Raw genomic sequence first — 15,514 nt, forward strand, 5'->3', positions numbered from 1 at the left:
ATGACGAGCTATTATCAGTGGCGAAAGGTTTGAAGATGAAGAAAGCTCCGGGTCCGGATGGAATTCCAAATGTCAGGTTCTAAAATCCGCGATCCGCGCGAAATCCACGGACCTCTTCAGGATGGTGCTTCAGAAGTGTTTAGTAGATGGTATTTTTTCGGATACGTGGAAGATCCAGAAACTGGTGCTGCTGCCGAATCCTGGAAAACCGCCGGAAATACAGCATCGTAAAGGCCCATATGTCTGCTGGATACACTGGGGAAGCTTCTGGAAAAGGTTATCCTTAATAGGCTTACACAGTTCACGAACGGGCTTACACAGTGAGACTATGGCTTATCGGAAAAGCAGTTTGGATTCCGTAAAGGCACATCGACTGTGGGTGCAATCAGAACAGTCATTGAAGTTGCAGAGAGTGTTTTCTAGAAAAAGAGGAGCGGCAATCAGTTCTGCCCGGTACTGACGATTGACGTCAAAAGCGCGTTCAACAGTACCAGCTGGGAGGACATCGCCGCAGAGCTGCATGGAATGCGAAGCCCCGACTTCCTGTGTAAGATCTTTAGGAGCTACTTCCTGAATCGGATTCTGGTTTACGACACGAACTCGGGGCAGAAATCGATCAGGGTTACGGCCGGCGTCCCACATGGGTCCATACCAGGCCCAACGTTATGGAATGTGATGTAAAACGGAGTGCTGATGCTGAAGTTGCCCAAAGGTATAAAGATTTACGGATTCGTGGATGATGGCGGATGATTAACCGGTGAGTTACTAGAGGAGGTGGAAATGCTGGTGGCGAAAGCGACCGACGCAGTAGAAACCTGGATGAATGGAGTCAAGCTGCAGCTGGCTTATCACAAAACAGAAGTGATGCTGGTCAGCAACTGCAAAATGATCCAGCGGATGCAGATTACCATCGGAGGGCACGACATCCCGTCGGTGCGGACTCTGAGACATCTAGGTGTGATGATTGATGATAAGTTGAAACTCAACACCCACGTGGACTATTCCTGTTCCCTCCGGAAGTTCCTTCAGGATTTCCTCCGGAAGTTCCTCCAGTGATTCCTCCAGAAATTCCTCCAGGAATTCCTCCGGAAGTTCCTCCAGGAATTCCTCTGGAAGTTCCTCCTGGAATTCCTCTGGAAGTTCCTCCAGGAATTCCTCCGGAAGTTCCTCCGGAAGTTCCTCCAGGAATTCCTTCGGAAGTTCCTCCGGAAGTTCCTCCGGAAGTTCCTCCAGGAATTCCTCCGGAAGTTCCTCCAGGAATTTGTAACAGGTACGCGAAGCGTCTATTTTATTTTTCGTTATTATTATCTTGTTGTTAAATGTCTAGTATTTCTCTAATTGTCATAGTTCAATTAAATTAAGAAACTTTCAATAAAATTCCAATATTTACCGAGTTCTATAAATCGAGTCATTACTGTTATTTTCATACCAGCTAAGAAAGCTTAAAAACCGAATTACACCTGAAATATAGGCAAACGGATGGACACGCTTTACCGCATTCGATTCGCGAGGTCAAGAAGCAAATCAATTAACGATTCCGAAGGTTGAAATTATTTCGGAACTGATAACTCAGTTCGGGTCTTATAGATATGGAAAAGATAGGGAAATGAGAGGACATGATCCAACAGAAACTTGCCAAAGCGAGATGCCTTTATTTCAAAGGATTATAATTAACGGCTAGATCCCAATTGTTCGGCGATTTCGCGTTTCCGGATTATCTAATTTCTTAGCTTTCCTATCTGAGGACAAATGTTAACTCGTTCATTTGCCTGGAGACTCGAAAAAGTGTTGGAAGTGTGGCTCTGCCTGTGATCGCGATATTCGAAGTAAAGATATTTGTTCAACTTAGAAATCTTTCTGGTGCTAATTCATTGTGCTTCTTTCAGTTAGCTAAAACAAGCTTAAAAACCAATCCCGTATAGATAAAGTGTGTAAAAGTTAAGAAGATAGAAAGGTAAAGAATAATTCTGTGCGTGCAAGTGCGTGTCTTTTAATCCCCATTGTCGTGCGTGCAGCCGTGCGACGGCTTTCTATTCCCAGCTTGAAGCCAAGGATCGAACCGCCATCATCCAAGCCACAGCTCTCCATCGGGTCCTCTAGTGAGCAAATCTGCTGGCCAACCGTTTCTGAGGCCAGAACCCACGCCAACGTCATTCACGTGGGTTAATCGCGGTAACTGCGCCCCCTTTTTTGGTGCGTTTATCCGCTGCACTAGGTGACTACTAATAGTCCTAGTAGCCAGCCAAGCAAAATCGACGAAGAAGAAGCTCTCCCCTACACCATCCGGAGGCAGTCGATTGATCGAGAAGCCAGTCCAGTGAGGAGGCATTCCACCTTTCTACCGTACCAGCCAGCGCGTGGTCGTACGTCACCGAACCCAAACGGCAAAGCTGATCGCCAACCAGGGCAGCATGTAGCCGACGAAGGTAACACCGATCAACCACATCGAAGATCACCGAAAACAGGCGCCTGTAAGTACTACTGCATAGAGCTCTTTAATTTTTGTCCGTGTGCACATGTGACCGACGAATATTTGTTAATGAACGACCGGCTTCGATTTGCGGCGTTCCCGAATTTTTGCATCGTTGCTTTGTGCTAACGTTTTTGATCGTCGGAGAAACAATAGAGTGGAGATATGGAGTGATTTCGTAAGACACGCACAGAATAGGATAGGAAATAGGGATAGAAACAGATCGAATAAATAAATTGTGAACCCAAAACTATTGTGAACCCTATTGTAGACTTAAGTCACATTTTTCACGCCGTAGAATAATAAATTGGCTAATGTCCCCTATCCGCTGAAGTGAAGTATGATTTTAGTGTTCAGAAAGATTTCATTCCGCGCGCTTAGATTTGAATTTGAATGATGTGAAGTTCGTATGAAGGTTGAACCGGTTTCCAGAACGGTTTCGATATTTGGTGTGAGTGATGGGAAAACTTCCGATGATGAAAACGGAAAGCTTCTGGTGGAAAGCTTTTGAACCGGTTCAATTAGGGTAGAGTCGTTAGCTATGGTCGTTTGCTTGAGGGAAGTTTTAATAAGACTTGGGTAAAGAAAGTTGGGGACATCCGGACCGTTTTCTTATCCTTTTTAAAGGAACAAACTGAACCTACCTGAGGTTAGGTCTCACACCGGGCAAATCATCTTGGCGAATGGTCCTCATACTGAGGTGGCGCATAAACCATTTGCTTATTTTTCGAATGCGGTACGGTTAGTCCCATCGTATAATTATTTGGAGATTTTTATTCTTTCGGGTAGTCATTCAGCTGTTCCCAAACGACGGAACAGCCTCCGGAAGTTCCTCCAGGAATTCCTCCATGTTCCTCCAGGATGTTGTTAGTTATTAATGGAAAGCTTTTCTATACCAACCATTGCATGAGTATGTATCTTGTGTGGCATGTATGTATTCTATGCCCAGCATGTCAAGAAAGTTTCCAACCCGAAAACATCCTAGACCGGATCTCCGGAGACGAGCCAGCCTCGGGCTGAAAGTCTCCTTAATAAAGACAAAAAAAAAAAAAAAAATCCTAGACCGTACCGAGAATCGAACTCGCCATCTCCGCATTGCCAATCTTACGTCTTTGCTTGCAATGCTACTGGAGACCAGTTCCCTGACTCCCTCAACTCTAAAAAATAATAATTCACGATCAAAGCATCGATTTTCACAAGAACCGCAGAGCCTTCGGCCCAAATCCGTAATCCAACATTCTCTGTTCCAATGAACCTTGTGTCCTTGGTTTTGACGAATTGGCATTGCTTGTAGTGTGTTCCGATTCACCGCTTCTGGCACCTGAGACCATTTTCATTTATTGGGTAACATTTATGTATTACTTTGCAATCTTTCTTACAGTGAACTTCAAAGTTTCAACTTTCTGCGCACATAACCAATGGGCAAAATAATACTAGATCTCATGGTGGGTTTAACAATGTGTTGCAGATTATAACACATTCTCGAAGTGAAAGAAATTCCCATGAAAATACTGAAGTGTTTTCTTTGGTAAATCTGGGGAATCTTCCGTAGCAATTTTGAAGTTCTTTCTCGAGGGAACTTTAAAAGAAATTCCGCAGAAATTTGTTGTGAATTTCCCAAGAAAACGCATCAGAATTTAAAAATGGCCCCTAAGTTTATGTAACGGATTCTTTTTCAGGAGACCTATCAAACGCGGTCTATGCTCTTCTTCTTGAACCCAAAATGATAACATTGTTAAATTAAAAGTGTGGAATCATAGACACAAATGAGAAATTGTCTGGAACATGGTATCGGCGGGATCGTACTGTATCCGTTGAGTGAAATAGGTTGTATAACCTTCGTTTTAAATAAGAAGGTTTTCTTTGAAACATTTGCATAATTCGGATCAAGACACACGAAAATTATCAATTATAAAACTGTCTACTAATTTCCATGAATTGAAACAACCGACAATGGACTGATGGCATCAGCAAGCATTATGCGGACGCATCCGGATTGCCAAATGTGAAGTTAGTTACCAACTTGTTTTTTTTCCTTTAAAATATAAATCATTTCGCCTGTTGCTTTCGAGCGGCGAATAATCCGTCTCAGCCATGATGATGAATATCTCCGTTCAAGATACGGATCGCTTGCCGATGACGGCTGCAATTAGACTAACAAGTCGCGCAACAGATGAGTTATCCGTTTCTCGCAAGACAAAGTAGAACCCGCACATACAACGTTCTACCAATTTACCTGTTTAATAATTCAATTTTTTGGCTCGACCTGACATGAAAGTCAAAGAAGCGGACCCGCTTCTCGTTCGCGAAGACAATAAAAGCCGGAAAACTCCCACGTTTGGTTTTATATCGTCGCCGCCGGCGTTGGTCTACCTTTGGTTGGAAGCGAAATGGTTTTGGCCTTCGGAGCGAAATGGGGCCCTGGATGAAATAAAATCCGAGATTCAGATCATTTCCACCCACTTTGGGGATGGAAGCGAGACCCCAAAAAAAATGTTAATAACAATAATCGTAAAATGTTTCGCAAAACCGACAGTCAGAACAACGGTGATGAACGCATTCTAATAAATGACCTGGTTGGCACGTTTTGATGAGAAAGGTTAATGAACTTTTGGTAATGGGTTGTGGATAAAGTTTTTAGCATTCATTCACTCTGGGTGTGAAATGTTTGTCATTGAGTGAGGCGGGAAAAAGTAAAAACAGCGCAAACAAAAACTGGCAGGTTTATTCGAGGAAGGACTCATTTAAAACCGGCTATGAAAGAAATGCGTATACCCTTTTTCCTGAAAGATAGAAAAACAGAACCCAATTTTTGGTACACTTCATTCAACTCGGAAACTTCCAGCAGGAAGCTAAAAATACGCAAATTATACTTTTTTATCTCCACTTCCTTTCATCTATGTTAAATTAGTTTTAGTAAAAGTTATGCGGCGTGTCCGAAAGAATTGGAAAGATTGGATTGGAGAATTTGTTTGCAATGATAAGATTCTTAGCAGTTAGAACACATTCCACAGAATATTCCCTACTCACCGCTTCGATCTCCTTCTCGAACTTGACCGGCCGCAGCTTGCACAGCAGCGCTCCCACGTAGATCGCATTTATGATCAGGAACAGGCTGGCCCACACCACGGCATCCATCGTGCACTCCACCTGCCAGCCCCAAATAATCAGCAGCACACTGCCGGCAATGACCATGCAGCGCAGCCACAGCATCCCGAAGGGGGCATTCGGGGCCAGAAAGGCCAGGAAGAACAACCCACTCCCCAGCTGATAGTACAGGTGGTGGGTCCGCCGCAGCGAGAAGCATTCCATCAGTGTCCACTCGCTGCCGCCGCCACCACCACCACTGCCGAAGCCGAAGAAGCTCGCGAGTCCTCCGCTCGCCGCCGACGGTGATCCTCCTCCCGATCCTGAGGAACGGAAAGTGTCGTTACTTCTTGCGCCGGGATGCAGCGGGGATCGATGGGGGACATCGCTGGGGCCACTATCGCTACTATCACTATCCCTAGAGGAGGACGAGGATGAGGAAGAGGACGATGATGATGGCGGTGACTGGGGTTGACTACTACTATGGTGGTGAGAGTGATGGCTACTGCTGGCACCTCCTCCGTTCCAGACGTCCTTCTGAACGATGTACTGCGAGGAGGGAGCGATCGGGGAATCCTCGATGATCAGTCCCTCGGGCTGTCCGATTCCGGAAGGTTGTTGCGGTTGTGGCGACTGTTGCTGCTGCTGCTGGTGCTGGGGATGATGGACCACGCTGAGCGGGCTGGTGGTTTCCACTAAGCCGAGTGCCAGGGTCCAACCCAGCAGAAACATGACTCGCTGTAGCAGCTCCATTTCGAAATTCGGCCGGTGGCGGCGATGGATGACTAGACGCGCAGGTGAGGAGGATGCGTTTGCGTTTGCGCTTTCGGAGCATTCACAGCAGTGATCGCGGGGTTACTGCTGGAGAGCATGGGCGTTTTTCAGTGGCATATTATTTTCACTTGGGCTATTTGAGAAATTTGCGATGATTCTACAAAGCTTCTTCGATAATTATCACATTTTATTTACAGATTTCATATACAACACTGATTGGATTATCGATTACTTCACTACTTCAATCACAATCGCCTCATATTCACTTATTCACTTATTTGCTGGTGATGGAAAGCCCTGAGGATAACATCTGTGAAATAGAACAAAAATAATGCAATGATTTAATTCGTTACTTACAATTATATTCAAACTTAAATCGAAATTAATAAATAATGTGTTAATTTTCACAGCTCGACAAAATTCGCATAGACGTGCTCTAAGTTAATCTTAAAATTTCGGCAATAAAACTAGGGTATCCAATCATGGTTTGAACCATTTTAAAATCAGTCGAAATTACCATCTCATTGGCAGATAAGGAATCTAAAACAGTATGAATGGCAACTTTCGTACATATTGTTTAAGTATTAAAATAGAGCGAATTAAAAACGTCCTGAATTTGCGCTAAATTTCCCCCACCAGTGGAATGTTTAAAAAGCTATTAAAGGGCGCATTTCATGACACAGGAGTGAGATCATTAGCACATTAACCGATTCAATACGGATTTTTTTACGTCTTGTTTCAGCATAAATTTTAGACAAACTGCTTCAAAAACGGACGCTATTCATGAAAAAGTTCAAATACGGGGTAAAATATTTTTTTTGAGATCTTCCAGGGCTTCCAAACCTTCTTGGAGTTCTAATCTTGATGATCTACATAAACAACAAAGCGTTCTACGGGGCCTCAATCCTATTTTGAAGTTGGAAATGGTACTTGAGACATAATTAAACTATTTTTATCAAATCTCAGTGTTACCAGACCATCAATGGTACTCCAAACAATTCTCGAGTTCAGATCTTGGAGGTCCACAAGACCAACAGAGTGATTTATAAGTTCCTGAGCTTGAGTGTTAGTTGTAGAAGCTCCGTAGGACATCATTACATCAGTATTTAAAAAAAATCAACACTCCCAGAATAGCTATGATACTCCAAACCAAGGGTCTACAACACCGACAGAGGGGTTCATACGGTCCTGAGCTTGTGTGTTAGTTGGAGCAACCCCGTGGGACATCATTACACCAGTATATACAAATCACAAATGGTACAAATGGCACGGCAAATGCTGGGTAAAGCGTACCATTGGTACTTCGCGTACCTGAAGGAATAAAATAGACCCCATCTCGCGGTCCTTAGCCTCTTACCCAGCAACTCCTATCCCTACCTCCCGCGGTGCTGGCCGGGATACGAGCAACCTTAGGGAAGATCGGGTAACCAACCCCGGTGGGAACTATGGTCGTATGCTGACAGGGAAGGGGGTTTGCTCCTCTCCGGAGGTGCAAATCTTATTGAGCGTCTGTTCTCCATGTCAGGATCGGCTCACAACAGCGTCTGTTCTCCATGTTAGGGGCGGCTGATCATCGTCCGAGTGCCAGCGAGGGACTCTATGAAACTGTGCACCATGGTCCACCGGAAATAAGGAGGAATGGTCCTCCGGAAATTTAGGGGTTTGGTGTCAGGCCCTGCAAGCCAGCCTTTAAAAAATCTTAAGCAACGAACAATCAACAAGAGAGTACGGACCGGAACCATCGGCGAAGACCACTGCGACGAAAAGGGACTAGCGATTGGAAACTCGGTTCGTGGAACTGCAAATCTCTCAACTTCATCAGGAGCACACGCATACTCGCCGATGTGCTCAAGGACCGTGGATTCGGCATCGTAGCGCTGCAGGAGGTTTGTTGGAAGGGATCAATGGTGCGAACGTTTAGAGGTAATCATACCATCTACCAGAGCTGCGGCAACACACACGAGCTGGGAACAGCTTTCATAGTGATGGGCGATATGCAAAGGCGCGTGATCGGGTGGTGGCCGATCAATGAAAGAATGTGCAAGTTGAGGATCAAAGGCCGGTTCTTCAACTTCAGCATAATCAACGTCCATAGCCCACACTCCGGAAGCACTGATGATGATAAGGACGCATTCTACGCGCAGCTGGAACGTGAGTACGACAGCTGCCCAAGCCACGACGTCAAAATCATCATAGGAGACTTGAACGCTCAGGTTGGTCAAGAGGAGGAGTTTAGACCGACTATTGGAAAGTTCAGCGCTCACCGGCTGACGAACGAAAACGGCCTACGACTAATTGATTTCGCCGCCTCCAAGAATATGGCCATTCGCAGCACCTACTTCCAACACAGCCTCCCGTATCGGTACACCTGGAGATCACCACTGCAGACAGAATCACAAATCGACCACGTTCTGATTGATGGTCGGCAATTCTCCGACATTATCGACGTCAGGACATATCGTGGCGCTTACATCGACTCTGACCACTATCTGGTAATGGTTAAACTGCGCCCAAAACTATCCGTCATCAACAATGTTCGGTACCGACGACCGCCGCGGTACGACCTAGAGCGACTGAAGCAACCTGATGTCGCCACTGCATACGCGCAGCATCTCGAGGCAGCGTTGCCGGAAGAGGGTGAGCTCGATGGGGCCCCTCTTGAGGACTGCTGGAATACAGTCAAAGCAGCCATCAACGACGCAGCGGAGAACAACGTCGGGTATATGGGTCGAAGTCGACGGAACGATTGGTTCGACGAAGAGTGCAGACAGATTCTGGAGGAGAAGGACGCAGCGCGGGCGGTCGCGCTGCAGCAAGGTACCCGGCAGAACGTGGAACGTTATAGACGGAAGCGGAGACAACAGACCCGCCTTTTTCAGGAGAAGAAACGCCGCCTGGAAGAAGCGGAGTGCGAGGAGATGGAACAGCTGTGCCGTTCTCAAGATACACGCAAGTTCTATCAGAAGCTCAACGCATCCCGCAAAGGCTTCGTGCCGCGAGCCGAAATGTGCCGGGATAAGGATGGGAGCATATTGACGGACGAACGTGTGGTGATCGAAAGGTGGAAGCAGCACTACGAGGAACATCTGAATGGCGCTGAGAGTACAGGCAGTGAAAGTCAAGGCAGCGGAGGAGATGACTACGTCAGTTCAGCGGACGATGGAAGCCAACCAGCCCCCACCTTGAGGGAAGTTAAGGATGCCATTCAACAGCTAAAGACCAATAAAGCAGCTGGTAAGGATGGTATCGGAGCTGAGCTCATCAAGATGGGCCCGGAAAAGCTGGCCACCTGCCTGCACAAACTGATAGTCAGAATCTGGGAAACCGAACAGCTACCGGAGGAGTGGAAGGAAGGGGTTATATGCCCCATCTACAAGAAAGGCGACAAACTGGAGTGTGAGAACTTTCGAGCGATCACCATCCTTAATGCCGCCTACAAAGTGATATCCCAGATCATCTTCCGTCGTCTGTCACCATTAGTGAACGAGTTCGTGGGAAGTTATCAAGCCGGCTTCGTTGACGGCCGCTCGACAACGGACCAGATCTTTACTGTACGGCAAATCCTTCAAAAATGCCGTGAATACCAGGTCCCAACGCACCATCTGTTCGTTGATTTCAAGGCGGCATACGACAGTATAGACCGCGTAGAGCTATGGAAAATTATGGACGAGAACAGCTTCCCTGCGAAGCTTACCAGACTGATCAAAGCAACGATGGATGGTGTGCAAAACTGTGTGAAGATTTCGGGCGAACACTCCAGTTCGTTCGAATCGCGCCGGGGACTAAGACAAGGTGATGGACTTTCGTGCCTGTTGTTCAACATTGCGCTAGAAGGTGTCATGCGGAGAGCCGGGTGTAACAGCCGGGGTACGATTTTCAATAGATCCAGTCAATTTATTTGCTTCGCGGATGACATGGACATTGTCGGCCGAACATTTGCAAAGGTGGCAGAACTGCACACCCGCCTGAAACGTGAAGCAACAAAAGTTGGACTGGTGGTGAATGCGTCAAAGACAAAGTACATGCTTGTGGGCGGAACCGAGCGCGACAGGGCCCGCCTGGGAAGCAGTGTTACGATAGACGGGGATACCTTCGAGGTGGTCGAGGAATTCGTCTACCTCGGATCCTTGCTAACGGCTGACAACAACGTTAGCCGTGAAATACGAAGGCGCATCATCAGTGGAAGTCGGGCCTACTACGGGCTCCAGAAGAAACTGCGGTCGAAAAAGATTCGCCACCGCACCAAATGTCCCAAGTAACAATTTCAAGACTTCATGGATTTATTTGAGTTTTTTGACGGTTTTATCGCTGCTTTGTTCAATGCTGCAAGATTAGCTTTGTTTGAAGACTTATAGCTATCTCCAAAACCATAATAAAACGTCTAATAAAACCACAAATGTCAAAAGCTTCATAAACTTATGAGTGGGCTAATGATTATCTTGAGGACTCCAATACAACCAATTCTGAAAACTGTAATAAAACCGGATGTTTTGGTCATAGACTTGTCTTACGCATAACCTCCAAAAAACTTAGTGGTTTTTTCTAGGTTTATAATGGGATTATACAAGAACATAATGCTTATGTTGAACTTCATGCACTATGGCCAACCGAATGGCCAAAAACAAAAGTTTCTATCATAATGTTTCTGCTACAAGTTTCTCGAAAACTTAAACAAAGAAAACAATAAATAGGGGAATGTCCCGATCTCCATCTCACTGAACATATTTTCATCTCATCACGAAACAAAGAAATACGGCAAAAATTTCGTCGCTTCTTTTGGTAAACATGCGTGCTCACTTCTGAAAAAAATCACAAAAATAGGAAGCAAATCAAATACCTTTCCATTGCTTTGTTTTTGATGAGATGAACATCGGAGCCATGAGATGAAATCTACACACTTAGTTTATATTTCTGCAGCTTGGCAAAAATCCGCACAGCCGTGCGCCAGCAAAATAAAAAAAACTGATATTTCAGCAAAAATGACGTTTGTTAGCTGAATTTCAGCAAAATATGTGCTGATTTTCAGCAATTTTGACAGAAATCTCGGCAAAAAACATGTTTGCTGGGGCACGGCTGTGCGAATCTCGGAAAAGTTCAACATTTTGCTGAGATCCCGGTAAAAAAAATCAAGTATGTAGGAGCTGTTCCCCCACAATGAAAATTGGGCATTCGCATATTTGAAATTTTGTTGTTTATTGACAATAAAACCCATAGGTCAAATCCCACTCCTGAGAATGGAATAGAATAGAATCGAGTGAACTAACCGAATATGTCTTTTTATTTCCGTTAAATTAAGATAGTATAAATACGAATACGCAACAAATAGTGCGATAATCAATATTTGAGATATTCTACTGCCGCTGGTGGAAGCATAACTTCAATTGCAATTATTGTGGACCCCGGTAACTTGATCGCTTATAACCTAAACACTTTTGAATTTGTGGTTTGATGGCTTGAACATCGTTCACATTAAAAATAGTTCAGACGCCATTCAGCACGAGGAATGGCGAAAATGAAAATGGATCATCCTGAAAAAGAACGCATAATCAAAACAAACACCAAAAACGTCAGACAGAAACTGTTTATCTGATGCTTATTATATAGTTATTAAAAGATCGAATTAGAAATGAACGCCGTTAATTTGATTGAAGTACCATTTAAGTTACTTGGAGTCCACGTATACTTGATTCCTCTCTCCATCTTCTCACAGTACTTTTATTGCATTCATTTTCCTTGTTTAATGAATTAATTAGCAATTTCTAGCAAGTATTTATTATACTTGAAAGATACGCAAAACTGTATTTTGACCATCACAACTACCCACGGTGTAGTAGCAGCCATGATGGTAGTATAGAATTGATTTCATATAGGCAAAAATCTTTTGCGATATTCACAACCATATGAAGCAACCGTTACATTTCAGATTCATACATCTATGAGCACAAGAAATTTTTCGGTGCGAATCAAAATGCCACAAGTAAAAAAAACAGTAGGCTAGATGTACCAGTTGTGGCTATAGCACCAGTTGTCGCACTAGTGCTTTATATGCCAAATGGCCAATCAAATCACCGCAAACCAAGTTTATATCGATAAAGCATATTCATATGATACGATAACACCTTTGATTTTCTCCAAAACAAGCAAAGCATAATTGTAAAAATTGATTTTGCTTAATTTTTGACGTCCTTTGCACCAGTTGTCGCACTAGTGGTCCCTATTTGGCCAGCCCCATAAGAAAACAATGGGATTTGCCAAATAAGGAACCAAAATTAAGAATAGTGCCACAACTGGTGCATGCGTTCCTATTATGGATTAATCTATTTTGAGAATAATAACAAATTTTATTGTGGTTTTCACAGCTGTTCTAAGGAGCAGGAAGTAAAACCTTTCGCTTGATATATAAAGTGCACCCACATTCCTTTTACTTATTTTTTTTAAAAATAGTTGTTCTTATGTATGGCGACAATTGGTACACCCACCCTATATTGATTATTGATTTGCTCAAATTTAATTTCCGTAAATCACGATATTGCGACGGCGCATTTAAATAAACTGCTTTTCTTACCTGGTTTCACCAGAAATTCGAAGGCGCACCAAAATTGTATGCACGCGAGCGAGTTCTGGGGCATCCAATTTCCGATGATTCCATATTATTTTACATCCATATCCATGAATGTTGTTTTTTATCCTTCCATTGAATGTTGTTTTTTTTTTCATTCTTCCATTCCTACGATTTTCCTTTTTCTCCAGTTTAATAACAAAAGAGAAATTCCCTTTTTTGACAGCGGTTTTATGGCAGCTTTATTAACAACCTCGAGCTTGCTTTGAAGACGTTCTCAAGAGTGGTCCACTTGGTCATAACATAATCTTGTAGTGGTCTTCAAGAGGTTGTCATGTAGATCTTAGTTTTATTGCTAGTCTTCAAAATTTGCTCTCCAAAACTGCTAATGGAGTATGATAAAACTCAAAATGTTACTTGGGGTGTCATGTACAAGACGCTAATAAGACCGGTTGTCCTCTACGGACATGAAACATGGACAATGCTCGAGGAGGACTTGCAAGCACTCGGGGTATTCGAGAGACGGGTGCTTAGGACCATCTTTGGCGGTGTGCAAGAAGACGGTGTGTGGCGGCGAAGAATGAATCATGAGCTCGCCCAACTCTACGGCGAACCCAGTATCCAGAAGGTAGCTAAAGCCGGAAGGGTACGATGGGCAGGACATGTTGCAAGAATGCCGGACAGCAACCCTGCAAAGATGGTGTTCGCTTCCGATCCGGCAGGTACGAGACGGCGTGGAGCGCAGCGAGCGAGATGGGCAGACCAGGTGCAGAACGACTTGGCGAGCGTGGGGCGTATCCGAGGATGGAGAGATGCAGCCTCGAACCGTGAATTGTGGCGTCAAATTGTTGATTCAGTGTTATCTGTTTAGATGTTAGCTAAATAAATGAAATGAATACAAATCACAACATTCCCAGAGTTCCTGAGGTACTCCAAATCATTCTTGAGTTCAGATATTGGAGATCTTCAAGACTATCAGAGTGATTCATAGGATTCCGAGCTTGTGTGTTAATTGGTGAAGTCCCATGGGACATTACTACATCAGTATATAAAAAAATCAACATTCTCAGAATATCGAAGGTACTCCAAACCATTCTTGAGTTCAGATCTGGACGTACAAGATCAACAGAGTAATTCAAAAGGTTCCCGAGCTTGTGTGTTAGCTGGAGAAGCTCCACGAGACATTATTACATCAGTATATAAGAAATTCAACATTTCCAGAGTAGCTACGGTACTCCAAACCATTGTTGAGTTCAGATATTGGAGGTCTACAACACAAACAGAGTGATTCATAGGGTCCTGAGCTGGTGTGATAGTTGGAGCAACCCCACGGGACATCATTACACCAGTATGCACAAATCACAACATTCTCAGAGTTCCTGTGGCACTCCAAATCATTCTTGAGTTCAGATATTGGAGGTCTACAGTACCAACAGAGTGATTAATAGTTTTCCGAGCTTGTGTGTTAGTTGATGAAGTCTATTTGTATCTTTACACTAGTATATATATAATACAACATACCCAGTATATCCACGATACTCCAAAGCATTCTTGACCTCAGATATTGGAAGTCTACAAGACCAACAGAGTGATTCATAAGTTTCCGAGCTTGTGTGTAAGTTGGTGAAGACGGGACATCATTACACCAGTATATACACAATACAATTTTTCCAGAATATTTACGGTACTCCAAACCATTCTTGAATTCAGATCTTGGGGGTCTATAAGACCAATAGATTGATTCAACGGCTACTGAGCTTATGTGTTAGTTGCAAAAACCCCCAGGAGACATCATTACACCAGTATATAAAAATTACAACATTCCCAGAATATCTATATATCTTGTAACTATGTCAATTATTATCCGATTTTGACAATTCCTGGATGCCTGAACTAGAAATTTAATGTAGTTTTACCATATGTCTATGGAACCGACCATGGTCATTTGATACCGGAGATATTCCGGGTTCTTCGAAGGTAGGTTCAGAACCGTGAATTTGTGGTGGGTATTAGGATAAGTTGTGGTTGAAAACAGAATAATATTAGTAACCACTAATAAAGTAGGGCTCTTTCTGATTAGAACCATATGTTGAAATTCGGAATCGGACCAGGATCAAGTGAGATATAGCCATTTGTTTAGAATCGGTGCCGATCGGGAGTTTTAAAAGGGACCAGGTCACAAATTCATTTGAATCAAGCTTTTTGACCGATCTTCCATTATGATTACATTCCAAAAGTCTTCTGATACGTCAATAATGAAAAACCAATTGAAAAGACGGATCCTAAAGTCGCTGGGGTGCCCCGGGGAACCTGTAGAAAGGGACATTTCAGTTTTAGCGCCAAAACTGGTCATTCGACGGTTCGTTTTTCATGGTTTTCTATCAGGAAGCGAGGTATGAATATAAAATGGACCAGGGGTCGTACGCATATTACGTAAGCATTTTTTCTGGATTTTTCGACCCCCTCCCGCCATGTAAGATTTTTTCGTACAAATGATTTTTTATTTATATGGAGCGTAAGATATTGACCGACCCCCCTCCCCCCATAAGTGCTTACGTAATATGTGTACGGCCCCCCACTGACGGCTTTGACCGCTACCGGGACCTACGGATTGTCCCCGGGGA

The 15,514-nt window shown here is 44.0% G+C and overlaps 1 protein-coding gene across 7 annotated transcripts in view; it reads right to left on the minus strand.

Moving 5' to 3' along the window:
• The window catches only part of LOC134206369 (uncharacterized), a 446,638-nt gene that overhangs the window by 347,783 nt on the left and 83,341 nt on the right, over positions 1 to 15,514 (minus strand). For all 7 annotated transcript variants that reach the window (XR_009978273.1, XR_009978269.1, XR_009978271.1 and 4 more), the window contains exon 2: positions 5,501 to 6,641. Coding sequence is in view for 2 of the 7 variants with exons in the window: in XM_062682068.1 (XP_062538052.1) it covers positions 5,501 to 6,310 (810 nt within the window). In the remaining 5 variants the exon portion in view is untranslated. The remainder of the gene's footprint in view (positions 1 to 5,500; positions 6,642 to 15,514) is intronic.

This window comes from Armigeres subalbatus, chromosome 1 (assembly GCF_024139115.2).
Source record: "Armigeres subalbatus isolate Guangzhou_Male chromosome 1, GZ_Asu_2, whole genome shotgun sequence".
In the NCBI taxonomy this organism is placed as follows: Eukaryota; Metazoa; Arthropoda; class Insecta; order Diptera; family Culicidae; genus Armigeres; species Armigeres subalbatus.